The 26,616-nt window shown below is 41.0% G+C and overlaps 4 protein-coding genes across 13 annotated transcripts; 3 read left to right on the top strand and 1 right to left on the bottom strand.

Annotated features, from left to right (window-relative positions):
• The first annotated feature begins 3,218 nt into the window (after window positions 1–3,218).
• On the top strand, window positions 3,219–7,958 carry LOC124854820 (ferric-chelate reductase 1-like). Of its 2 annotated transcripts, XM_047343259.1 has the most exons (13): window positions 3,219–3,410; window positions 4,006–4,198; window positions 4,361–4,509; window positions 4,630–4,721; window positions 4,834–5,059; window positions 5,163–5,216; window positions 5,309–5,350; window positions 5,766–5,849; window positions 5,994–6,082; window positions 6,166–6,224; window positions 6,844–7,005; window positions 7,111–7,127; window positions 7,266–7,958. In XM_047343259.1, the coding sequence occupies exons 2-13, from the start codon at window positions 4,006–4,008 to the stop codon at window positions 7,371–7,373; spliced, it is 1,275 nt and encodes a 424-aa protein (XP_047199215.1). In that variant the 5' UTR covers window positions 3,219–3,410; the 3' UTR covers window positions 7,374–7,958. The 2 variants fall into 2 exon arrangements, with proteins under 2 accessions (XP_047199215.1, XP_047199216.1); XM_047343260.1 differs by lacking the exons at window positions 4,361–4,509; window positions 4,630–4,721 and having other exon boundaries at window positions 3,220–3,410.
• Window positions 7,959–9,094: 1,136 nt separating this feature from the next.
• LOC124854819 (torsin-1A-interacting protein 2-like) lies at window positions 9,095–13,469 on the bottom strand. 2 transcript variants are annotated; one of them, XM_047343257.1, is made up of 8 exons: window positions 13,270–13,469; window positions 12,929–13,051; window positions 12,654–12,848; window positions 11,895–11,996; window positions 11,660–11,803; window positions 11,453–11,575; window positions 11,314–11,367; window positions 9,095–11,227 (listed from the first exon to the last, which is right to left on the bottom strand). In XM_047343257.1, exons 1-8 carry the CDS (start codon window positions 13,340–13,342, stop codon window positions 10,440–10,442), a joined length of 1,602 nt encoding a protein of 533 aa, XP_047199213.1. In that variant the 5' UTR covers window positions 13,343–13,469; the 3' UTR covers window positions 9,095–10,439. The 2 variants fall into 2 exon arrangements, with proteins under 2 accessions (XP_047199213.1, XP_047199214.1); XM_047343258.1 differs by having other exon boundaries at window positions 11,453–11,563.
• Window positions 13,470–18,443, top strand: LOC124854818 (torsin-1A-interacting protein 2-like). 6 transcript variants are annotated; one of them, XM_047343254.1, is made up of 10 exons: window positions 13,470–13,628; window positions 14,016–14,121; window positions 14,206–14,292; window positions 14,396–14,461; window positions 14,814–14,987; window positions 15,091–15,156; window positions 15,350–15,430; window positions 15,806–15,940; window positions 16,108–16,272; window positions 17,107–18,443. In XM_047343254.1, exons 2-10 carry the CDS (start codon window positions 14,067–14,069, stop codon window positions 17,874–17,876), a joined length of 1,599 nt encoding a protein of 532 aa, XP_047199210.1. In that variant the 5' UTR covers window positions 13,470–13,628; window positions 14,016–14,066; the 3' UTR covers window positions 17,877–18,443. The 6 variants fall into 6 exon arrangements, with proteins under 6 accessions (XP_047199210.1, XP_047199207.1, XP_047199211.1 ...); XM_047343251.1 differs by having other exon boundaries at window positions 15,806–15,946; XM_047343252.1 differs by having other exon boundaries at window positions 13,471–13,608; window positions 15,806–15,946.
• A 247-nt stretch (window positions 18,444–18,690) lies between these two features.
• olfml2ba (olfactomedin-like 2Ba) lies at window positions 18,691–26,502 on the top strand. Of its 3 annotated transcripts, none has more exons than XM_047343248.1 (8): window positions 18,691–19,202; window positions 19,337–19,600; window positions 19,820–19,927; window positions 20,598–20,753; window positions 22,564–22,792; window positions 22,917–23,906; window positions 25,061–25,237; window positions 25,331–26,502. In XM_047343248.1, the coding sequence occupies exons 1-8, from the start codon at window positions 19,035–19,037 to the stop codon at window positions 25,942–25,944; spliced, it is 2,706 nt and encodes a 901-aa protein (XP_047199204.1). In that variant the 5' UTR covers window positions 18,691–19,034; the 3' UTR covers window positions 25,945–26,502. The 3 variants fall into 3 exon arrangements, with proteins under 3 accessions (XP_047199204.1, XP_047199203.1, XP_047199205.1); XM_047343247.1 differs by having other exon boundaries at window positions 18,693–19,202; window positions 20,598–20,786; XM_047343249.1 differs by having other exon boundaries at window positions 18,694–19,202; window positions 19,408–19,600; window positions 20,598–20,786.
• The last annotated feature ends 114 nt before the right edge of the window (window positions 26,503–26,616 follow it).

Genomic DNA, 26,616 nt, shown 5'->3' with positions numbered 1-26,616 from the left:
GGTTTATGAAGATGAGTACAAATGTTATATGTTAAATGTTATCTCTCTTGCAGTGGTTTAACATATCGAGCAGTGTGTTTTGTGCAGTACTTGAAATAGCGGCCTTGGTCTTGATTTTTGTTGGGGATTACTATGATGTGAGTAATAATTACTGGAGCACAATATCTATATTCACATTTTGGTATTGTGAAATTGTAGTGTGTAATTGTGGTGAGTTCCAATTAGTTTTACTGTGTTGATGCTCCAGGTGTTTTTGGCACCGTTCCCAGTGTGGTTTTATTGTTCTGCATAAACACAAGCTCTGGCGTGTGTGTGCGTGTGTGTCATCTGATTCTAAACTTTATGAATTTTGCACCACGTGGAGCAAAATTATATTGCTAATATATTCATAATATACCACGTGGCAACCTAAGGCACGCGTGCCAATGATGGCACGCGGCGCCATAATCTTTGGCACGCAGGCGATTTCTTAATAAAGAAATGTTCAAAGGTTTTGCCGTCACGCAGCCTGTATTATTTAGCCTGATTGATGTTAACACCTCCCAGCCACTAGGTGCCAGTAATGCACCATAGGCTGGATGCCAATCGCTATTAGGGCGGCTGTGGCTGAGGGGTAGAGCGGTCGTCCTCCAACCTGAAGGTCGGCAGTTCGGTCCCCATCTGCATGCCGAAGTGTCCTTGGGCAAGATGCTGAACCCCGAATTGCCCCTCATAGAACAACAAATTGCTGCTAATAGATGCGCTGTATGAATGTGTGTGTGAATGGGTGAATGTAAAACTGTACTGTGAAGAGCTTTGAGTGGTCATCAAGACTAGAAAAGCGCTATATAAATACAAAACTGAATATGAGTGTGGTTGGTGGGGTTAATGACAAACTTATTATTGCAATCATAATGAGATAAACATGTTTCTTTAAAGTGTTCTATATATAGCCAATATGGATGGAATAAAATGACACGTCTGTTGGAAATAATGTGGTTCAATAATTAAACTTAATATAAAAAAATGTTGATATGGCACACTAATTCACAAGAAAATTTTACATTGGCACTTGTCAAAAAGGTTGCCGACGCCTGGTCTATACAGTAGCTGCCATTGTTTAGTCTAGGTAAGCTGATCACTGCATTTTATGGAGTTTATATCTCACTAATTGCATCGTGGCAGTATTCTTCATCGGCTGGGTGCCGTACAACGTGATGATATTTCTGAGGACCCTGGATGAAAACTTGGTCCCACCGTTTGATGACTGTGAAGTCAGCATCCAGCTCGATTATGCGTTCCATGTGTGTCGGCTCATTGCTTTCTCCCACTGCTGCCTCAACCCTGTCTTTTATGCATTTGTTGGTGTGAAGTTCAGGAGCCATCTGAAGTCAATGCTGCAGGAAATGTTCAGTCGGAAAAGTCCAGTCGAGGAGCCGCAGGTCAGAATGCAAAACCTCATCTCACACGGATCACTGTACTAGTTACTGACCAAGCATAATGTTTTGTAGCATTTTTTTTAAAGCATTAAAAAGTGTGCATTTGGGCAAATCTACTTATTTGTTGCTGTTTGTAAAAAGCTGTAATCAAAATCTAAATATGACTTTCATGGTTTATTAATAAATGTGTGTATCAGTGTTAAACATTTGTCTTAACATATAGTTTGTATGGGATGCAACTTTAATAAGTTTTGTGTGTCACGGGATACTAAAAATATCATTCACAGTGGAAGTGAAGCCACTGTAGCAAATATCCTCACAGTGCGAATACTTTTTTATTAGAATTAGAGGTTTTCATCTATTTACTTTTTGGGGCAAATTTCATATAATGTATCCTTTTATAGCTAAATCTTGTTTTTGGATTACATATATTGTAATTATGTAAGTGCTTCATTAAACACCCCTGTTGTGATACAAATATGCTGGTATGTTAAAAGTCTATTTAATCCTCACATTTCTGTTATTTCATACGTAGATTTGTGTAGAATAGAACTTAAGTACATCAAACATTGATTCATTGAACTGTTCCAGTGGAAAAACAGCATTTCTTACTTATATCAAAATATATGTTTGGGAAGCAGTATTTATCTTATTGATTATAAAATTGATTTATTTTGAATTGACAGTTGATTTGATTTGAAATATTAACAGGAACAACTACTTATTTAAGACATCTCTTAGATGTATCATCAGATGTACCCTGAAAATTGTATCACTGACTACACTCATTATAGCATACTTACTTATATAAGGCAAATCTATTCAAGCTACAATTTATGATTCTATAATTATACTAAGCCTGATGTATTTATAGGAGAGATTTTCTAAAAAGGGACTTAGTCCTTTTAGAAAAAGGTGTAACCTCTGCACCACTGAATGAAACTATCCCGATTTGCATTTGGAAAGATCACAGTTTTGTCATTTACATGTGAACGCCCCCCCCCATAGACCTAGGAGCAAGGGGGTCACCTGCCAAGCTTCTCAGGCTTGTAAAACTGCCCAAAACTGGAACCCCACGTCAATTCCCGGCAGTTCCTCGCAGCTTTCTGTGCTGCCTGCAGATAACTGTGAACAGTCGTTAACCTGAAATTCTACCGAAATTTGCAGCGACACTAACTGACTTCTTCTTGCCAATCGACTGTCAACTCTCCCTTCCTGCCAACATTACTGCAACAACACCTTCCTGTAAATACAAGCTGCACAACGTCAGGAGAATCCGCCCCCTTCTCACTCAGAAGGCGGAGCAGGTTCTAGTCCAGGCTCTTCACTGGTTACCAGTGGCTGCCCGCATCCGTTTCAAAACATTGGTACTTGCGTACCGTGCTAAAAATTTAGCAGCACTTACTTATAGCACTTTGTAGTTTGGCTTTCTTGAAGAAAATTTTACTTTCTTGATTCTTGTTGTGGGTTTGTACCCTCATGGTTGAATGCACTTGTAAGTCACTTTGGATAAAAGCGTCAGCTAAATGAAATGTAATGTAATGTAATGGACTGTGGACTGTGACTCTGAGTGTGTGTTGGTATCGGACGTACAGATTTCCTGTGCTATGATAACTTTCCTGCTCAAAGTCCCATCATATCATATTATCTGCTATCAAATCTGCTTGTTGAAACAGGACTCAGGAAATGGAATGTCATGAGAACTAGCGAATAACGAAACTCCTGTTGGGCAACCAGCAAAAACAACACACCAGCTCTGATCAGAGATAAGGCAATAAACCAGTATTTTGTCCCCGCCCTCTCTGATTTCCTCATTCAGTCCGGCGAGGTGCACTTCTTTATGAAACACCCAACATACTTAAATGCTCTGCAGGAGGACTCCTCTCAGCAAAGACCTTTCTTTCTGTTTTCCTTGAAGAGACATAAACATAAATTCTTCCTTGTTGTCACTGAGAGTCCGAGGTTGTAGTTTGACATCTCAACCATTTTAAGGTAAGAGGAAAAAACTTATTATCATCATTGTGTATTTAGTCATTTGCAGTTGAAGTCTCACTGTGCCGTGATTCCATGTTTGAATTTGAATGAATTAGTCTTGGAGAATGCTTGCTATTTGCTTGTAGGTCTACTTAAGTTTAAATTTCAAACTTTTCCAAAATACACACGTTTCTTAACTTAACTGATTCAGGAAGTGAGAGTCATTTGGATGAGGAGTGGACTTCTCCCAGAATAAACAAAGCAATAATTAATACTTAATAGTATTTAAGTCATTTTTCAGGTCTCGACCTTACTATATGTTAAGTGCCTTTACATAATATGCTCTGATTTAAGGCGCCATGCAAATAAATGTTAATGAATTGAATAATTGAATCAATAAAACATCAAATGTATAATAATATAAATATCATTAGTATTATTGATAATAATAATATAATGAATAATAATACGTGTTAAATAGCTTGTTTTTTATTTTATCACTGTGGCAGTATTTCATATTCAGGAAGTAGATCTTCAGTGACTGTATGTTAATGAGGAAGGCTAAATAAAGATGTTCCCTCTTGATTTGTGATATTTACCAATTCTCTTACAGATGTGGTTGTGCATTTTGATCGGCCTTAACTTCATCACCATGGTGCTCGGGTTTGCAAGTCGTCCCTTCCCAGAGTCGTGTGGGTCAATGTTACCCAAGCATGTGGACAGAGGGACACTAGTTTCTCCTCAGACCACTAAACCACCCTTTGAGATACAGTACGAACAAGGCAACAATGACGAGCCAATTACAGGTACAGAGACTGTCACTCCCCTTTATCCTGGTTGCTTGTTTATCACTATGAATCTTTGCTGCAGTGGTCAATACCTTGATTCAGCAAAGGTTATTACTACCTCTGTCTTGACTTTCTGTTCCTCTGCCTTCACCAGGATTAATACTATTAATTATTTTTCAGTTATTCTTAAAAGCAAGCAATCCACACACTTCCGGGGATTTATGTTGGAGGCCCGGGAGAGAGGGAAGGTGGACGAAGGAGTGCCTGTTGGCAAATTTATAATACTTGAACCGAGTAAGACTGCACTCATGACATGCAATGGGTCAGCAGTAAGTAAATATGTAATTTCATTATTATCAGAGGCAGTCAATGCACTTAAAGTGTGAAATCCTGGTCTAAACCTTCGATGCTTTCTCTGACGTTTGCTTTACTTTTACAACACTCCTCAGAACTCGTCTGTTACTCAAGTAAACAATCAAAGACAGAGTTTGATCAAAGTTAACTGGACAGCGCAGGGAGCTGATCTTGACATCGCTTTCAGGTTACTTTTTATGTATTTGTACCATTTGACCGAGTTCAAAAATATCTAAGTTCAAAATTGAGCAGCTCAGTTTTACTTACAGAAGGATTTTGATTTGTTCGATTTGTTTCAGAGCCACATTTGTTGAGTCTTTTGAAACATTCTGGGACCAAGTGGATGTGAATGTCACTTTTGTCGAGTCGAGTACTCCACAGCCAAGTCCTGCTACAAGTACCACAGAGTCAACTACTGGAACAATTACTACAAGTACCACAGAGTCAACTACTGGAACAATTACTACAAAGATGACTACTACAACAAATAATAATGCAAGCTCTCAACACTCACTGACTCGTGAGGCACGTATGAGCTGTTTAAGTCTTAACCTTACAAGCATTAACATCCAGTGCAACAAGCAGATTTCTGTTCCAAAACAGCTCATTGTTCCTCTTTTTTCTCCAGGAAGGATGTATTATGTTGATGTGCACCAACTGTTTGGTTGCGATATTGATAATGGTATGATCTTTATAAAGTCACTCAGTTTATAGTTACGCAATTGTCCAATCAGACAGTACTTGAACTGCTCCCTCGTCGTTTTTTCTCTTCAGATGGTCACCCTCCTCGACTACATCTGTCTTGCTATAGCTAAGGTAAGCTTCGGAGCTTTTGTTGTCATAGTTACTGCTTCTCAGTCTCCTCATCCTACATCTTCAGGTCGTAGATTGAATCACAGACATGGCAAGATGGTGGACTACACCACTAACTAACATATTGCATGACTTTTGCAGAAGAAAATGCCAATCATAAATACTATTACATTTTTTAGTAAATGTTGTGTAGTGCATATTTTTGGAATTTGCAAAACCGCAGATGTGCATTTTTTTTTCTTCTCGTAAATACCCATCCAAGAAGTATTGTAAACCAACATGCTATAGGCATTTTAATGCTCAGTATCCTGTGCTTGTGTATCTGTGCCATTACAAACAGAAAATAAATGAGCACTAATAATTGAGGTTTATGAAGATGAGTACAAATGTTATGTGTTAAATGTTATCTCTCTTGCAGTGGTTTAACATATCGAGCAGTGTGTTTTGTGCAGTACTTGAAATAGCGGCCTTGGTCTTGATTTTTGTTGGGGATTACTATGATGTGAGTAATAATTACTGGAGCACAATATCTATTATTCACATTTCGGTCTGAACTCTTGTAAGGTTTTGTTTACTGTCTGTCTTTCTCCTTTTCTGTGTGTGTGTGTGTGTGTGTGTGTGTGTGTGTGTGTGTGTGTGTATTTAGGTCACTCTCGCAGCTCTTGTGTGTGTGGTGACAGTGATAAACTTAATAGAGCTCATAATCGCCTCCCTGCCATTAATATGTGACCTACAGTAAGTTCAAGATCTCTTCTTCCTTTTTCCTTCTTTGACTTGATCCTTAGGTGAACACTTACTATTTGTTTCTTCTGTTGAAGAAAGGGGAAATGTGACATTGCTGTGACAGTGTGTTCTCTACTCCAGGTGATTTTTACAAGTAAGGAAACTCATCTGATTCTAAACTTTATGAATTTTGCTCCACGTGGCAATATGGTGACATTTTGGAAAATGTGCTTACCTGTGTTCTGGCCAGGAGTTAGATGAGAAGATTGATACCACTTTGATATCTTTTAAGTTTGGACTGTGTCCAATCTGCTAACATGGAGGAGGCAGGGTTAATGACCTACACTGCAGCTATCCACCAGGGGGAGTTAGTGAGACGCTTTGGCTTCACTTGTGTGGGGCTGTCATATCGTCCATCTTTACATACAGTCTATGGTTTCACCTGCCAGCACCTTTAAAACAAATTAATGCTATATATCTTATTTATTACTGATCCAGACCAAGAAATATTCCAATACACAAATACCTGTAGAACTGCAAGCTTACATTTTCAAACAAATGAAAATTAAGATGGCTGGATGATCCAGTCTCGATGCTAATGAAAAGCTAACCTGCTGCTGGCTGCGGCCTTATATTTCCCAGACACACGCGTAATCTACCTCAACATGTCATGAGACCGGCTAAACAATGTCACAGCTCTTCAGAAAGGTGCCATTGCCTGTTTTTTGCACAGATTTTTATTTTTGTCACTGATTTTATTTTTTTACACACAGTTGCCATCATGTATGTTGGTGTTTTGAAGCTTGACGGCTGTGGGCAGACCAGGATGGAGTCTTGGCCTCTGAGAGTGTTGATCACATACACAGTGTGGATTTCCCTGTTCGTTGTCTGGGCTATCATATTCAGAAAAACAATACTGAAGAAACTTGAAAAATGTGAGTGACTTGAAGTATAACACTGTTTGTATCTAATACCATGCAGGAATTACGGTATCGATTTAAAAAAAAAAATCAATCTATTGTTTCTGTTTTCTGTTACAGGGAAACAACATGAAGAGGTGAGATCCTGGCACATTGTGGCAATATCGCATGTTTCGATTTGAACATTTTGTGTTGTCGTGCCAACTATCATGGGAGATTGGACATTATGTTGAAAATACTCGTCTGTTTTGAACCATTGTATCTCTTGATTTCAGTGGGACATCTGTGCAGCTATGGTGAACGTTATGGTTGTTCCGGTGGTCATCGTCGTTGGAACCATTTCCTTCACTGTAGCTATCATGGTTGGGATAGCTACGTGTTAGAAAGAAAGCTCCCAGATATACTCGAAAATCTGAATCTAATTATATTAGGTCTACACATACAAGGAATATGTTTTGGTAAGAAGTTACCAAGAAGTTAAAAATATAAAATTGGGGAACAGTAAACAAGTTTAATAAACTCTCTGTTTTATATATTTTATATCTATTTTGTCACAAATTTGTAGGTTCTCTACTAAAAATACAAATGTTGGCTTTTGAAAAGGTCATAAAAATGAATATTGATCATGTGAAACTGTTTTCATGGGTGGTTCCTCTTGAGTTGAAAATGCAGCACATTTATAAATAACTTATAGGGTTTTCTTATTTATTACATTTCTCATATTATTGATCACATTCTTAGATTTTTCCAATGCGTTCAACATCATCCAGCCAGTTCTTATGAGGGAGATTTTACTGCACATCTTATATTCATAGTCATTTTCCTAACTTTACCTTTGCAAAAAACTACTACAATTTTACACGCTTGTCTCTTTTGTTGTATTTTGTATGTGTAATGCCCTTGACATGCTGCTGTAATGTAATAATTTCTCGATAAAAGGATCAATAAAGTACATCTATCTATCTATCTATCTATCTATCTATCTATCTATCTATCTATATTATCAGCACTTATATGACATGTTATTGATAAGTTCATGACCTCAGCTATTTCAGGCTTATAACCCAGGAGGTCCACGAGGACATGGTGGCAGCAACAGGGGAGGGTGACCCTTCTTGCAGTACGGTGAACTGAAACATGGCAGAGACCAGGCCCAGATCTAGACTGCTCAGATCGAGGGGGCAATTGGAAATTTGGGGAGTGGGCAGCGTTTCACACAGTGGACCTAGTGTTGAAAGTTTTTCCAAGTTTCAAAGAATGCGTCACAATAGGAAATTCAATCAAGCCATGATATAAAAATAATAATAACAATAATGAAAACACAGACGAGCGCAATTAGACTTTTTCTATGCCTGTGCGGAAGCACACATGCAGGTAATGGGTTCCAGTAAGGTAGCTGTAAACGGACGACGCTGCAATTAAACACTGAACAAGTATGGTTGTAGAGGCTTGGCTAATCAAGGGGTTTGTGTGACAAGATGTAGGAAGTAATAGTATGATGTGCTTAAATCTGCCAGTAACCCGTCTGTTCAACCCCTTCAACATCACTGCTAATTTATATCTGTGTCTGCATTGGGGGGTATGTAAAGTAAGTAAAATACTTCCTGGGGAAAGTAGATCCACAGTTTTACACAGCTATCTGTTAATTACTGTAGAAAAGTTTGTCTCAACCCAAAGCTCAATGTCATGTAGAAAAGCAGGAACTTGACCTGGGTTCATGAAGACAATATCTAAGATATAAGAAAGAAAACTAGAACTGTAATCTTCTATCTCACTTCAGTCCTTGTTCTGGACCCACTGCAATGAAAAAGAGTTCACTGGTAAATCAGAGTTGTTGTCGGTGTTAGTGTGTATTTTAAAAGCGATAGATCTTTGCACACAGTCGTGTTACTGCCTGGACGTGATTTGTAAATCATTTATTTTTATGATTCTTTTTAAATGAGAACGTTTAACCTATGCCCACCTTCAGGCTGATGACTCATCCTGCTGCTGAATGTAATGTCTGAGCACAATACAGACTCTTGACTTTTATTTTCACTTCATGTGTGCTAAACTTAACATGGCCAAAGACACTAAGGACAACAACAGGTTGGACGATTAACTCTTCCAGGTAACAAAATAGTCTTTATTGAAAATATCCAGGTCTATATATGGGCAACATCTCAGAATAACAAAATAAGAGGAATGACTTATATCAAGAAAGAACACGATATTCAATTTAGAACAAATTAAAGAAAGAAATCAACAAAAAAGCTTGTTTGAGTTCTGAACTTGTCGTCAAAGAGTGTCAGAGTGTCAGTGTCAGAGGACTGATGAGTCTAATCGTCTCCAGGTCAGTATTTAAGGCACATTTTGTGATATTCTGTCAAAATATTTGTATAAATTCAAAACCTGTGTTTTTACAACATTATAACTACATTTCGGTGGTAAAACAAACCTTTTTAAATCCTATATACATATATATATATCCAATCTAAAAAAAAAAGTCAACAACATATATACAAATTCCCCAAAAACAAAGGACATAAAAGTTTTATCTTTTTAAAAGCCAGTACTCTCGATTTGAGGGCTAGTTAATGAAAAACCTTTTCAGTGCAAATCCAATCCAGTTGTGTGCACAAGATAATTAAATGAAGGGATGCACACATTAGACAGAAATATAAAGCATGTCATCAGTTGTCTCTGAGATTTGGTACAGTCCAAGAAATATGAATTTCCACAAAAAAAAATTTACTTTTACAGGAGGACCCCGTGTAATTCTTCACCGTGTAACAGTAACGCTTTTGGATTGGACCATAGACTGTTTACAAAGATGGTGACAGGACAGCTCCCTTAAAGTGATCCAACAGATTTTTCTGTCATTCATTAAGTTTGGTTGTAATAGTTGTTTGATGCTAGAGCAGTGGACTTGATTGACAGCCAAGACTGAGTCACAAGATGGCGACGTTCGTATCCGGGATGTTTTGGCTTCATTTCTGGCTAGTGAGAAGAAGGGGAGACGCGTTGTCCATCTTTATATTCAATCTATGGATTGGACATGTTCATGGAAAATCATTTGAAGAAAGTGCTTTACATCTTGTTATATGGTAAATCTACGAGAGAATACGGACTGAATTCCCCTCTTGGAAGTGGAATGATGGTGCAACATCATTGTTTCGTCCTGATGCAAAGCCTGTACATCTACACACATTTAATTAAAAACTGCGCTGAACATCTTGGAAGCAGTTAAACTGATCACACATTGGACAGCAGCTTATGTACAATTTTATCTCTGACAGAGAGAGATTAATACCATTTTCAACCCTTTCAAATCAAGTCTATATGTGAATTATCACAGCACACACATTATACTTCAATTTTACTTTTGTTTCCTAGCTCCTGCACTGCGCCAAAAAGTAACAGGCTGGTCCAAAGTGGTATCCTGATTTTTTCAGAGAAGCCAGCTTGGTTTATGAGCATCCTCTCTTCTCTACTTCCTTCTCAGACACTACTGGCAGAACAAGGTGCGAGATGCGGCTCCACAGTCCACCGTACTTGTTATTGTCCATCTCATTGAAGGAAGTTTGGTTGCTGGAGCCCACCAGCCTCTCCCTTAGATAGTCTTGCACCATCTCGTCCACATCCTTCAGACTATGCTCACTGCTAACCTCATCCTGAGGTAGCAGCACAGTAAACAACAAGAACACCTGCTTGTACGCGGCACTCTCGTGGTCACAGTAGCGATAAAAAATGAGGGTAGAGCCTGGAGGCAGCTCTTCAAGGCGATGAATGATTGCCACTGGTTTATCACCTTCAAAGGCCTCCTTCAGTTGGCTGTCAATGTCCAGCTTCACTTCATCACTGTCCTGATTGGCTTTGCTGGCTCCATCGATTTGGAGGACGGAGGTTTTGATGACAGACGAGAAGGCGGAGGCCAGGCCCTGAGCGAGGCAGTGCAGCGTCCTCTCAGCGCTGCGGCCAGCGGTGAAAATCAGACTCACCGGCTCTGTGGGCTGGGCTGTTCTCAGGTGCTTCCCCAGGTGTATCTTGCTCCTTTTCCACAACTCTGGACGCTGACTGGGGAATTGAGCCTCAAGAAGAGACAACTGATCAGCAAACACATCTGGCTCAGCAGCCCTGGATATAAGCCCTTCTAGATCTGTGACCATTCTGAGGACAGGGAATTTCTTGTATACCAGGGCGGCGACAGAACCGAGCAGCACCAGGGCAACCAAACACCAGAAATACCACATGCAACCTGAAAGGACACAATTCAGTTATAGTATAGAAAATAATGTCATAAGAAAAACAAGTGATTTTTGAGTGTAAAGATAATATAATTACCCCGAGAAGAATTTGTGGAGCTTATCTTGATGACATCTGTTTTATTTTTCACTGCTACAAGAGAAAATCGCATTTAAATAAATGTCACAGCCATGTTCGATTTTGTAAAGACTGTAAAATTCAGTTCAAGACGCAATACCTTTTTTCCTGGGCTTAACCAATTCTTTTTTAATTGGAATGTGTCTCAAACGTTGATGCACTGACAAGGATTTCTCTGATGACGGGTAAACACTTGGGCTCACGTTGTTAACTGTGGGAATAGCTTAAGATGAGGAAGAATTAATTACTGTAGAAATTGAAAGTCATCAGAACGAGAGCTCAGTGTAATTTTCTTGAATAAAAATACCAGGTCTCTTGGCAATGGCCTCCATCCGACTCTTGTACTCAGCCATGCTGGTCGTGGTAGGGGGCACATCATGGCTGTTCACCAATGATCTGGTTTGCACAGCAGACTTGGTGGGGGCTGCCGGTCCTTTGGTTGATGAGTTTACTGAACACAAACAAATCCGGTCAGGACAACTGTATTATTCACCCTAAATACAATATTTACCATGTATAAGAAATGTTTGGCATTTTCATACCTCTTTTGGTTTCCATCAAGTCTGCTTCTCCACTTGCAACTTGGGGTCTGCGGTATTCGTGTAACACTACACGAGGGAGTAAATTCACATCTCCAATGGCACCTGTTTTAAACAGAGTGAAAACCTAAATGAATTCAAACTTCAAACCGTTTGTCATCAGATCTGACGCTGTTGAGTCCTGTGAAAATAAAGGTAAGAAGTGTCTAACTATGTTAATTGTAAAGTGACCAGAAAGCAAAGTAGGCCAAGAAATTAAGATGCCATGTCTTAGATTTGGGGGGGGTAATTAGAAATTTGGGGTTGGCCACTTTTCACAGTGGACTTAGTGTAGAGAGTTTTTCCAAGTTTAAAAGAGCGCGTCACAATAGGAAATTCAACCAAGCCGTGGTTTAATAATAATAATAATAATAATAATAAATATTATTTAACACACGATTTTTTCTGCACGATATATAAAATGTTGCACTTATTCTGTTGTTATATAGTACATGTTTTTATACATTTATGTCATTTCACTGTACAGTTTTGCACTAAAGGACTTACTTCTAAATGTCCCCCTATTCCTTGTATATCGATTCTGATGATTGATATGTTTTCTGTTATACTAATATATGTCCAATTTACTCTTTTATAGTACATCACCTAAATTGAGTTACATTGAGTTTGAATACTTTTCAATTACGCGTTTCGTTCTGTATTTATGTTGAGTGAAATGAAAACAAACTAAATACACTAAAAGATGTTTGACGGAGCCCGGACCTTGGTAGAGTTTAGGTGGATGAGTGCCATGAGAAGATTCCTGCTTGTCAGCGACTGTTTCCTGGTTATTCTTCATATCTCCAGCTGACTCCTGGACTTCCATCTCAGTCCCATCATCACCATCATCATCATCATCATCATCACCACGTCCCGCTGCTCCTTCAGTCTGCAGCCGGCTCTTCTTGCTCGGGGACTCTGTGGAGGAGGGTCGGGGGTTAGCTTTTAGGCGGACTGTGGATTCACTGCCACTGTCATTTCCAAGTGGAGCATCTCACCTTCATCCTCAGAGCCACTCTCCGGATCTCCGGACCCATTGACTGCTGCGACAGGACCCGGTTTCCCTGAGCTCCTCTTGGTCCTCTTCAGCGGACCCCTGGGGGTCGGCTCACACCCCATCGCTGCGGAGGAAACAGGAAGACACACTTTGACGTGAGGGCGTCCGGAAGCATTACAGGGTGAATACAATGCAAAGGAGCCAAAGTCTACAGCGATAAAAGCAGCCAACGCGACTCAAAGCAGAAATCCAATGGGTGTTGTTTCTTAAACTTAGGTGGGCTATAGTTAGCTAGCTTCGCGGGCTAAGCTAACTAGCTGTCACAGAGGACCGTGTGCTCACCTTTGGAGGATGCCCGCCGCGTAGATCGCCTCAGGGACCGAGACGCCTTGTTTTCAGAATCCTTGGACTCCATCTATGATTACAACTGAACTGGGCGACACACACACACAAATAAAACATTAATTAAATAACACGACGGGCATTTCCTGTGATCGTGGAGGGAGAGATTTTGAAAGCGTACGCCACCGATCACCGGAAATGATCACCGCGGAAACAAGAGCACCGCCGAAGGTTCCGCCTGAGCGGGTTGGCGCTGCCAGTGCGATACACGAGCACAGAAGCGATAAGGAAGTGGTTCACGGGTCCTTTCCCAGGGCGATGTGATCTTTGGCTCGTCTGGTAAGACGTGGCAAATACAAGTAGGTTTAATACGTTAATGGCGGGCTGCACAGACTTAAACCATGTCTAGCTCTGTTAAGTACGGGCTAGCTCTGTATGATTAGTATACAGTTAGCCGCTAGCAAGTTAGCTAATCCACAGCTAGCTAGATACTTGCATAGCTCGCACAGCTACTTCAATGTTTTAAATTTTGAGCCTGAGCATGATTTGTTTAGCGTGTTTATCTTCTTCAAATGATTCTCAGTTGATGACTAGAGGGGAGACGGTGTTAAAGGGACATGTGAGTTTGTGTGTCAGCCCTGTTCTTGTTGACAGGAAGGCTTCCCTCGTAGTTGTGTTAGGACTCTGAACGTGTGAGAGAATCAGTGGAGTTGTACTTCATCAAATCTCCCACTTGTGTCACGCAGCTCTGAAGCATCCAGTCAACCAGCGAGAGTGACGTGTCCCTTCTTTAAGAAATGGCAGAGCAGGAGAGGGAGACCAGCCAGCAGCTCGAATCAATCACTGAAACAGGTATCGCCCATGTTGGATCAGGACACTTACAACACATTCACATCAGTGTCGTAAGTTATTGACATTTTCTTCTTTCTCTCACAGAAAAACCGAAAGACGATACAAATTCCTTACATGGGGTCAATCAGGAAAACAACATCGTGAAGAAAGACTTGGATGACAACATAACAGGTGAATAGTAATCCAGTCAGTGTGTCTTTACAAATATGTTTCTAGATCTACTATACTATTCAAATATGGCCTCTGTCCACCTAACATGATTGTGCTTCTACAGCCGCACCCACAAACGAAGAGACTAAAGACGACGCTGGTGAACGAACAGCACCGGCAGATGTCAAAAGTAAGTAAATAGATTAATGTCAGTGTTTGATTTCCATCAAATACTCTTTCATAAAGAATCATTCATCTGCAGCAAGAAATCCAACAAGTGATTCAGGTGTTAATTGTATTAACTGTAGCCAGGGCAGTGTTTGTGGTGTGAAGACTGTGCAATGATCGAGAGCTGTCCTGAGGTGGACCTGATGTACAACCACATGGTGTTGAAGACATACAAAATATTTTTGCTTTCTGTTTTGGGGTGTTGCCATGAAAACTTCTGTACCTGACTTGTTATATGTTAAAGCAAAACAAATCGTTCTGGCCTTATGTCAAAACTGTAATAGACATGCAATTAAATTATTCTTATTTTACAGGGGAAGACCTCACTGAGAAGAAAGCACCTGACACGACCAGCTCACCAGCCCTGGATCCAGTAAACGCTGACCAATCAGATGGATTCACAGATGGACCTGATGTACATCCACATCAAGAACAAGATGAACCGAAAGACGATACAAATTCCTTACATGATAACATAACCAAGCCAGGTGAATAGTAATCCAGTCAGTGTGTCTTTACAAATATGTTTCTAGATCTACTATACTATTCAAATATGGCCTCTGTCCACCTAACATGATTGTGCTTCTACAGCCGCACCAACAAACGAAGAGACTAAAGACGACACTAGTGAACGAACAGCACCGGCTGATGTCAAAAGTAAGTAAATAGATTAATATCAGTGTTTGATTTCCATCAAATACTCCTTCATAAAGAATCATTCATCTGCAGCAAGAAATCCAACAAGTGATTCAGGTGTTAATTGTATTAACTGTAGCCAGGGCAGTGTTTGTGGTGTGAAGACGAATCAAATATGGCCTCTGTCTCATCTAACATGACTGTGCTTCTACAGCCGCACCCACAAACGAAGAGACTAAAGACGACACTAATGAACCCACAAACAAAGACCCCACAGTGCAGGCTGATGATAAAAGTAAGTAAACAGGTTGATATCTGTGTTTGATTTCTGTCAAATAATCTTTTTATAAAGAAACATTCATGAGCAACGAGAAATCCATCGTGACTTTCTTCAGTTATTGGATGTTACCTTTGCTCTTACATAAGACTGTTTGTGTATTTAAATGTGAAGCATGATGTCTTGTCTCTGCACTTTTTAAAAGTGATTTTTACATTTTACTGTGCTCTTGCTGTAGTTTTCTAATGTTGTTAACCATTGTGCAATCTTTCACCCATTGTTGCCCTTGAAATCTTTTGTAACTGACTTGTTATATGTTAAAGAAAAATAAATCGTTCTGGCCATATGTCAAATCTGGGATGAACATTAAAACCAATTATTCTTATTTTACAGGGGAAGACCTCACTGAGAAGAAAGCACCTGACACGACCAGCTCACCAGCCCTGGATCCAGTGAACGGTGACCAATTAGATGGATTCACAGGTGACAGATTGACAGGTGAAGACATAAAAAATGAAGCTGCAGGGGGTGAGTGTGACTTTTATTCTTTCTGACATTTTGATAACGTTTCACTTTGTTTTGGAATGCTGAGCTTCTCTTTGTTCCAGTCTAACACAACAGGCAGTGTTCACCGCCTGGAAGGCAGTTTTTTTTCCTTTTAAGTTTATGTTAACCTGTTATCCCCCACTGCTTAGATCATGAAAGAAGTCCAGAGCATGATTCCCCTGAACTGGAAACGTTGGACGAGAAAGACACAGAGGAAGAGAGGCATAACCAGGGAATACCAGTTGAAACCATTAAGTCAGGTTCTCTGGAGAGTGTTGAACGCACAGCTACAGACAACACTGGAATTCTTCAGAGTAATCTTGTGACTTTTTCCTTATTGTTTATCTTCTTATGTATGTTTTTGTTGTTCTGATGACAGGGTTCCCACGGCATTTGCTGCAAATTATAAAATTTCCCGGCGGTGCATTCAACGCTGATGGGAAAATTGTCTCGCACAGTTTCCTACCATAAACACGTCTTTAGGACTGAGACACTGCCACTTTTATGTTTCTAAACGCATAATACACCAATGGGTGTTGATTTCTTCTACGCTGAATAGTCAGTATTCATTTGGGCAGAGCACACAACAGCGCCACCCAGTTCCCAGTCTTGCAAATCAGGGGTCAGCTATGGAACTGCAGTGAGCCCTGTAATGCCTGACTGTAACGTGTATCATTCAACAGTGTAGTTTCTTAACACAATCAAACAACCAAAATTTAAAAATGAGGCAGTGTGTGTGTAAACTACAATTATTTTAAAATCATTTCTTCTCATGTCCTCATATTTTGAGCACTCGGCCAGGAGGTGTTACAATGTTACCCTCACTCAATGTTATTATTCTGATATCTTATTTAGCTTATTAATAGATTTAAATAAATTCTCTTCTATCAAAGAAATTGTCTCTACATTTTGGGGGTCTTAAATAACATTTAAAAAGGTCTTAAAAAGCATAACATTTTACTTTAAATCTGTTGCAAGAACCCTGGATGATTATTAGACTATATTGATGATTGTTGCAAAAAAATAGATTGCTCTAACATTGTTTGTTTTATGTAGTATTTGATGCTCAATAATCAGAACCATAAATAACTTGTGAATTACTCTAAACAAAGCACTGGTTAAGACAAACATGTGCTTTCTTTCCATAGGAAATTTGTGGGTTCTGTCAGCAGTGGCAGTTGTTGTAGTAGCTGCTCTTCTTGCCAATTACCTGATGCCCTCCAACCCGTCTGAGACTCCACGTGAGGAAAGCAAGGTAGACGTCTTCCTCAGGCAAATGGAAAAAGTGAAGGCTCAGTTCCTTAACCAGCGTGCGGAGGTCTGGAAAAGGAGCAGGATCCACCTGCAGAGGCACCTCCAGACAGCCCACCCCACAGCGCCGGTGAGTCTCATCCTGACGGCCGGCCTCAGAGCAGAGAAGACAATGCACTGCCTGGCTCAGGGCCTGGCCTCCTCATTATCTTCTGCGCTCAATGCCTCCGTCCTGCACATCAATGGAAGCAGCGCAGCCAGCCAGGACAGCGACCAGGTCAAACTGGACATCGATCGCAAGCTGCAAAGTGCTTTCGAGGGGGACAAACCTGTGGCCATCATTCACCGCTTCGAGGAGCTGCCTCCAGGATCCACTCTCATTTTCTATCGCTACTGTGACCACGAGAACGCTGCCTACAAGGAGACGTTTCTGATCTTCACAGTGCTGCTGGAGGAAGAAGAGGAGATTCCTGCCAAACTTCATTTGAATGTTGTGGAGGAGATGGTGGACGACCACCTCAAGAAGAAGTTCCTCTCTCATGACCACCCTGTGTCTTTTGACAGGATGGACATTGATAAGTACGGTGGACTGTGGAGCCGCATTTCTCACCTTATCCTCCCGGTGGCAGCGGAGCACAGGATAGAACATGAAGGCTGCCCGGGCTAAAAAAAAATCATCAATCACGTTTGAACTTTAACTCCAAATACAATAATAATGCAACTGAATCAGGTCTGGAACTGGAGGACTCTGGTCATTGTGGGGTCTGTACAGTTGTTTTAAATACCCAAAGGTTTCTTATTGTATTGAAGCTTACTTCAGATGAAGGCATCCTGTAGAAAAACCAAGACACTTAATATAATCATGGGATATTTTCTGATATTAATTGAAAAAGTTTGATAAAACACTGTGGCACTTTATTAGTATTTGAATACATGTAATTATAGATCTAATCGTGGGGGTTATGAGGATTTTACAGTGTATGTTCAACTTGTATGATAACCACTGCAATGTGTGTCATTGTTAAAAGTTGTTTCATGGGACTTGTTTTGTCATGTCTAACAAACACAACACAACTATTCATTTGGTATCACAACACAGGGTTGGTTTTTTATGACAGGTTTTTTTTGTCTTTAAACATTTAATGTCCAATGTTTGTATATGTATGCTCATCAGAGAGAAATAAGTACACTATGAAATGTGCCTTACAATACAAATAAACGCAAGTTCCTACAACGCTTCGTTTTTCATTTAAAGCGTGTGTTGTTGCCTTGCTGGAGGTAGAGGGCAGCAACTCCCTGCAGCTGAGAGAAGTCTGTTGAAACAGCCTCAACATCCCCGAACAGTCATCAAATGAAAGTGCATCAGGCTGCAACAATATAAAACCAAGAAATACGACTTTGAGACGTAAGAAGCAGGTCAAATCTGGAACGAAATAAGATCAGAACCAAACTTGCAATGCAAATTAAACTCATGACAACTGAGTTGCAGAAAGTTTGAGACGCGTGTGAGAGCAGATCACCACCTCCTCAGTGTGATGAGGTCCGCCTCTTGTCAGCGCGGCTCCAGCACCAGATGCCGGCTGCTCTCTCACGGGGTGCACGCATTAGCCCACATTCACTGCGACTACCTGATGAAGATGACAGGAAGGACGCAGTGATGCGTAATTCTTCTCGTCTGGTGACATCTTGGATGCACACATCTCTGCTTCTGGAGCTATGAAACTTCACTGGAAGCTCAATTATAACCGGTGACGGGTTTCGCCTCGGTTGGTGCACTAGCAGCATCACTTCTCCTGTGCTTCCTTCGCTCTGCGAGCTTCACAACATGTTTAAGTTGTGTCTTGTCATCGTGGTGTGCGGTGCGCTTTACCCGCGGAGCCTCGCAGCGCCACAGGCCAGGGCTGCAGATCACAGGTCACACGATGCGAGCGACGTGGGGCAGGAGGACAGGCTGCAAGAGGAGCTCGACGGCCAGGAGAGCATCCTCTCTAAGGTAGGAGCACATCTCCACTTTCCTCATTCCTCTACACAATTTCTTTTACGCACATTCAATCATGTTTGTGCGCAAAAAAAGTCAAATTCTGATTGAGCGTGGTGGAAAATACATTCTTGCTCTTCTCTTCGTAGCTGCTGGGTGATTATGACAAAGTGAAAGCCCTCTCGGAAGGCTCTGACTGTCGGTGTAAATGTGTTGTCAGACCCCTGAGCCGGAGCGCCTGTCAGCGGATAGAAGAAGGCAGCGCCACGGCGCAGGACTTCTTCACCGTGGAGACCATCACATCTGGACCCAAGTGCAAGTGCGCCTGCATCGCTCCTCCGTCGGCGGTCAACCCGTGCGAGGGAGAGTTCAGGCTGAAACAACTCAGGGAAGCTGGGAGGGAGAATGTCAAGGTGAATTGCCAACCTGTCCATTGTTCCATACACACACTACAGTGCCAATAAGCTGCTCAGGTCCGCGTGGTTTGGATTACTGGGGGCACGGATGTCATGTTTAATCAACTTCAGTGAAGTATAGCTGAGGGAGTCCGAGAGTGGATACGCGCATTTTTACGCACGGTAGCCTGTGTGTTGGTAAACCCCCTCTGATGGATTCCACTTGATCATTTTTAGTTGTCCACCATCCTGGAGCTGCTGGAGGGCTCCTTCTACGGCATGGATCTGCTGAAGCTGCACTCCATCACCAATAAGCTCCTGGATCGGGTGGACCACATTGAAAAGGTACAGTGACACACACACACACACACACATACAGTCATGTCTCCATAACTGTAAGGACATCACATTGAGTTACAATAAACCTAACCTTAAAACATGTCTTCACCTCAAAAATGTAATGATTTACATTATGGGGACTTGCTTTTTGTCCATTTAAGGAAGAAAATCCCCCCATAATGTGACTGTGTAAACAGATGTAGGTCCCTTACATGGATTTATAGACAGGGACTGGACCTGGAATGAGTGCCAGACCTGAGTGTAGCACCCTATAGCACACTTCATATCATGCCTAGGTTTCCTTAACTCACCATAAGTTAGTATTTTTTGTGTAATCCTGCTAACAAACAAACAGTGATGTTGGCTGAATTCTACTCAGCTGCTGTTGTCTGAGGACCCTGGTATTGTACAGTGGGGCGCTGTCACACTGTCATGACTTTCTGGGACACTTGAATAAAGCAGTGATTGTTAATTCAATTAGAAAACCTGCTCTTCTCTTACTGTGACTCATCATAAGGTCTGACAAGGTCCATAATGACTTAAATAGAAGTTGCTCCACTTGATTATTTTTCCTCCTCCTGTCAGTGACTATAGCAACTGACGAGTGCTGCCCACTTTATTTTAAATACATGCACACTTTCTGTTAACGTCCTCATTTGTCCATGGCTGCACGAAGGTGGTGTCTGTGAACAACACCACAGATGAGGTGAAGCCCAAGGGGACTCCTCCTATTGATGCAAATGTAACTGAGAGCCCACCCACCACGACTCTACCTCCTCCTCCTCTTCCTCCTCCTCCTCCTCAGCATCAGGACAAGAAGAAACTCAATGAGGTCAGTGGAGCAGCAGCCTATCAGAAGCCAGAGGTGAGTGTGACATCTCATCAGTTACATCACAGGGCTCACTCAGGGCGGGGGTCAGTAACATAGAGGGAAAGGTTTGAACACTGGTGGTTATTTTACTGTGCTATAATAACATAGTAACACAATTAGTGGTACTTAAAGCAATCATTTGCTTTAGTTAGTGTCATGAAATAACACTTGGTGTAATGATTTAACATTTACTTTTATTTATTTGGTAATTAGTGATGCAAAAGACAAATACGGTTAATTGCAAAAGCAATAACAATATACTATAGGAAAATACTCACTTGTTATTTATGTATAAGTATATATATAAAAAAGGGTCGTTAACACCTAAAATAAACTTGTAACAGGTTCCCTGTCACTCTGGGGTTATTACCTATAGCCAGACAAATACAAATACAAATACTATAAAAGTAGATGCTGTTCTAACTGTTGACAGTTTCAGGCTGTTAGTACTTCTAACTAATACATACACATTTCCTCAGATATTTTCTACTACATAAATTCTGTGACTTCACAGAACATTAAAAATATCTATTACTGCATATTAAACAAATAAATACTAAATAATTACTGTGACTGTAACAATAATTTTTGCCTGGGACTTGTGAGGTAATTACCCATGTTAACCAACAAACAATATGTTCCTGTAATGTAATTGTTGAATGAATTAATAACTTATAAAAGCCGATGAACCTATTTGGGATAAGATGATGATTTGGTCCTAATCAAATCCCCCTCATGAAAAGCTGTGGTGAATGTTGTGATTGAATTAACGCTGCTGAAGCGTTATTAACTCTTGATGTTCCTTAAAAAAAAGGAACACTGACAAATTCCTTCATAAGATCATTTTCTGCCTGATTGAATACGAAGAATGTGTATAAGAGTCACGGAGGTCATTGGAAGGTCTGGCTGTCCAGTGGACGATAACAGACCTCAGACCAGTGACTGGAACACGGGGCCCTCATCCATGACATTTTCTAAATTAACTGGAGGTAATGTGCAGTATAGTGGAGGGTGGACCTGAGCTGGAGCCAAGAGAATCACCAAGTTAAGAAAACTTGTAAGAGGTCTTAAAAGTGTTATTAATAAAAACTAGAACTATTTTATTTAAAATTCCTCTTTGTCAAAGGATGATTCGGTTTAATTGCAGCTTAGGTCACACGTGAATATGGTTACATGGTCAAACAGTACAAGAAACACATACAGTAAGATTATCTTAATTGTTTTAAACAAACCCCGGATTAACCAAACCTATCTGGAGAAATAAAATAAGGTATATGGTAAAAATATGACCAAAATGTGTATTATTAACATTAATCAGTGTTTGCAAACTGACTTTGGTTGAACTTTGACTTACAGCTCTTGCTATTGTTGTAAGTTTCCTTCACAGTGAAGCATCATTATCTACAATTTGGGTGTACTCATTTTTGGGTGTACTTCAAAATAGGATGGTTCAGATAATTAGTTGGTTTGTTTACAGCCCATCGGATTGTCTGGCTGCGTTTTTTATTGCCATTTGTTGTTGTGATATCACTGCGTGTACACAACAGCTCATTAAACATAGACATAAAATAATATGTCCAAAGATTAAAAAAAGAAATGTTGTTAGGTTTATGTTTGTGTTCCACAGTTTGATGTCCATCATTGCAAAGATTATATAATTTCCTGTCAGCGCTTGTAAAATACAATCATTTGCCTAAAAGTGCATTGTCCATATAATATTATCATAATAATATGGTTTATGTTTTTTGCCTGTCTTTCTGTCCACTAACAGGGAAAGTATGAGGAGAAGTTTATTGGGGGAAATTTGTCCTTCCAGCAGACAGATGGTTCTGCTCAGATCATCGAGATGAAACCGCAGGTGACTCCCAAAAACCCGGCTAACAAGGAGGCTTCTCAGGTGTCGAAGGTCGGTCCCAACGGCATGATCATCAGAGGAATGACTTTTTATAAATCTGAGCCGGATCCAATGGTGGCAGATGACGGGGAACCAGGAGAGAACTGTGAGTACAAGGACTGCTAGCAACATTACTTTACAGATCAATCAACTGGCCAATCAGGTAGCTTTTTATTCTTGTATAAAGCTAAAAACCATTCGTAACTTCACATTTTCCCTTCTCTCGTCAGTTTTTGAGTATCATGGGTTCAGTGGTGATGGCCCAATCAACATCTTCATTGAGGAGAATCTTCTCCAGCACAAAGTCCCTGGGGCCAGAACAAGGGCGGGACCTAGATCATTCCGACCAAAGACAACGACTCCTTTGCATGGTTCCGAGAAGACCAGCCAATCAACAAAACCAAAGGAGTCCAGGTCAGAAACGTCAGACTCCCTCGGTACCTTTGAAAGCACATCACATCATTCCGCAGAAGTAAAGATTGTCACCTCCAAGAGGAGAAGTGTCACGTCTGCACCATCCACTGCCACACGAAAAACCAGGACCATAGAGACTACAGCTCAGACTACCCAAAGAGTCATGGCTGGAATCACTGAGTCGCCAAACCCCTTGATGGATGAACCAGCCAATAACCGTCCAAGCATCACTGCCAAGGAAACAACGGAAACTACAATGAGCCCAACCCACCCCTCTGAAAAAACAGCCCCCAAGGAAATCCCACTTGCAAGAAATACCGCAGCCACCATGATGAAAATGTCTATCCTGAAACTGAAAGAGCAAATGAAAACTGTACCAGGCAGCACTGCAGCTATTCCAAGTACACGTTCACCAAATCCAACTACAGAGGCATCAACTTCCACCAACTCCATCACAACCCACGCCGCCGTGACCTCAGCGCCAGTACAGCCCACGGAATCTTCCACAGCAGCTACTTTCAAAACTCCAGAGGAAGAAACCAAATCCACCTTCTTCTCAGATACAACTTTGCCTCCTACTACACAGAGACCGACCACTCAGCCATTCACCACCCCTACGACTACGTCTGCTACAGCCACCAGCACCAGCACCACCACCACCACCACCACCACCACCACCACCAGTCAGGCTCCCCAAGTGAAGCAGAGATACAAAATCAGCTGGGAGGAGGAAGAGGGGGTGGGGAAAAGACTGGGATTAGATGAAAAAATGCAAAGACATGAGGAAGCGAAGTCAACAAAACCTGGTAAATTCAATTTTTAGATGTTAAAGTCTAGTTTTCTATTCATTTATTTGTATCTATATTCACTGCCCTTCATTGAATACACAAGGAAACATTACCCACTACAAAAAGCTGAATGAGAAATCACTGTATTTTTCAGTGTGGAATAGCTAGCAGCTTTATGAGGCTGTTACTCTAGGGTGCTTTGACATGCTAACATGCTCATGATGATAATGCTAACATGCGGATGCAAGTATGATTTTATATTCATCATCTTAATTTAGTGTGTTAGTATGCTAACATGTACTAATCAGCACCATAGGCTGTATATAAAGATGGACAACATGACAGCTCCCCAAAAGTGAAGCCAAAGGATCTTGATCGCCACCTGGTGGCTGGCTGCAGTATAGGTCATAAATCCTACCTCCTTCATGTTAGTGGATGGGACATGAAATAAAAAGTCAAAATACATGTCAAATAAATTTTTCTTATTATTATTTTAGGTAGTTCTTATTACACTGATGTTTGTTAAAGTCTCCAGTGGTTTTAATTAAGTTGTTTGAGGCTATAAGAATGGGGTGAAACGTCACGATTGACAGCCAACACTGACTCACGATTATTCAAGGGAGTAACGATAGGACCTCATTATCGTGGCTCCATCCCCCGACTCTAGCTTCCACTGGACGGACGATTTAAAATCAACCCAATGATTGTGCTCAATGAGAGAAGTATGAGGATTGCCAAAGTCAGCAGGCTTCATTCTCTTGGCATCGCGGATATCTGTACCAAATTTCCTGGCAATCCATCCATCCCTCCAGCCATGCTGCTTGTGTGGCAGAATAAATCTTAGCAAGAGCACAGAACACCCCCCCCCCCCCCCCAAAAAAAAATAGAACCTGTGATTTGCTGTAACCAGTTTGAAACACCCAATGGAAAAGTCTGACATCATGCTGTCATTATTTTCAGTTTCATTAAATGTGTCAGAAGCATATAAAAAATAAATTGTTCTGTTAGTAAATTCTGTGACTATCCTCTATCACAACCTCACCCTGATTCCAGCTGTTCAAAACAAAAGCTTCTAATTATTTCGAGGCTCTTTGACGCAGGTCTGGATGATGATGTCAAACTGCCTCTTAATCCTCGCTCATTGCTCTCTGGGTCTTTTTGTGTTTTTACAGGCGAGTGTAAGGACACTTTGGCAACGATCTCCGAGCCAGTAACACACAACACCTATGGCAGGAACGAGGGAGCGTGGATGAAGGATCCGAAGTCTGACAATAACAAAATTTATGTTACAAACTTCTTTTATGGAAACAACCTCCTCGAGTTCCGCAACATGGAGGTTTTTAAACAAGGTGAGAACCAGCAGTCGGAGCTTCCACTCAGTTGTTTTTCATTTTGCTTTTTAATAAATCTCATGGCTCTCCACTCTACTTAATCCTTTCTAGGCCGTTTCACCAACTCCTACAAGCTTCCTTACAACTGGATCGGCACAGGCCATGTGGTCTACGACGGAGCCTTCTTTTACAACCGTGCCTTCTCCCGTGACATCATCAAGTATGACCTGCGGCACCGATATGTGTCCTCCTGGACCATGCTGCACGATGCCCTGGTTGAGGAGTCCTCGTCGCCGTGGGAGTGGCGCAGTCACTCAGACATCGACTTTTCCGTGGATGAGAGCGGCCTGTGGATCATCTATCCGGCGCTGGACGACGAAGGCTTCTTGCAGGAAGTGATCGTCCTGAGTCGACTGGACCCCTCGGATCTCAGCATGCAGAGGGAGACCACCTGGAGGACTGGGTTCAGGAGAAACCGCTATGGCAACTGCTTCATTGTGTGCGGCGTCCTCTACGCTGTTGACAGCAACAACAAAAAAGAGGCCAACCTGGAGTACGCCTTCGACACGCACACAAACACTCAGATGATTCCCAGAATGCCCTTCATAAACAACTACACCTACACCACGCAGATTGACTACAATCCCAAAGAGGGCCTGCTGTATGCATGGGACAATGGACACCAAGTCACGTACAACATTAAGTTTGCTTATGTAGACCCTTAGTAAGGGTTTTAAAGTTATTTTTAAAGTGAATTATATGATTTTAATGGATTGTAGATCAGTCCACATGGCCTTCAGTGAGGAAAAAGACGGGGGCCAAATGTAAATACAGTCGGGTCCCAGACACACGTTGGAAACCTGCTCTATACACTTCAGTATAATGTGATTCCATTGCTTTGTTCATATCAAGAATGTTTTAAGTTTTACCTGAAATAGATGAAAGATTTCCCTCAGTCAACAGATCAAGTTGTACTCTATTTACTGTAATGCTGTAAAAAAGACACAGCCCTTAGAGACCCATCAATGTAGAGAGGTGTCAGAATGAGTCAATGACTCGGGTCAAAGCAATTCACTTAAAAAACAAATTCTTAAACGTTTTTTCTTTGAACAAATCCCCAAACTTCTGTGGACAAATTCATTTCTTTCTATTTTTGTATACATTACTCTATATCACGTTTTTCTTTGCATCATTTGACAGGTTCTTTGTCTTGTGAACAGCACTTACTCCCTCCATATCAGACTGCTTCAAGGAGACCGCAATAAAGTTCGGAAAATGCTAAAGAAACTTTTTTTCTTTGTTTGTTAAAGTGGTTTAGATTATAGCATGTGAGTGTTCATCCCACTGAAGGACTGACGGTAGATGCAAGACAGCAGGAAAAGACAAAGATATACAGA

The sequence above is a fragment of the Hippoglossus stenolepis genome, chromosome 14, assembly GCF_022539355.2.
Source record: "Hippoglossus stenolepis isolate QCI-W04-F060 chromosome 14, HSTE1.2, whole genome shotgun sequence".
In the NCBI taxonomy this organism is placed as follows: Eukaryota; Metazoa; Chordata; class Actinopteri; order Pleuronectiformes; family Pleuronectidae; genus Hippoglossus; species Hippoglossus stenolepis.
This window is presented reverse-complemented; position numbering and strand designations above follow the sequence as displayed.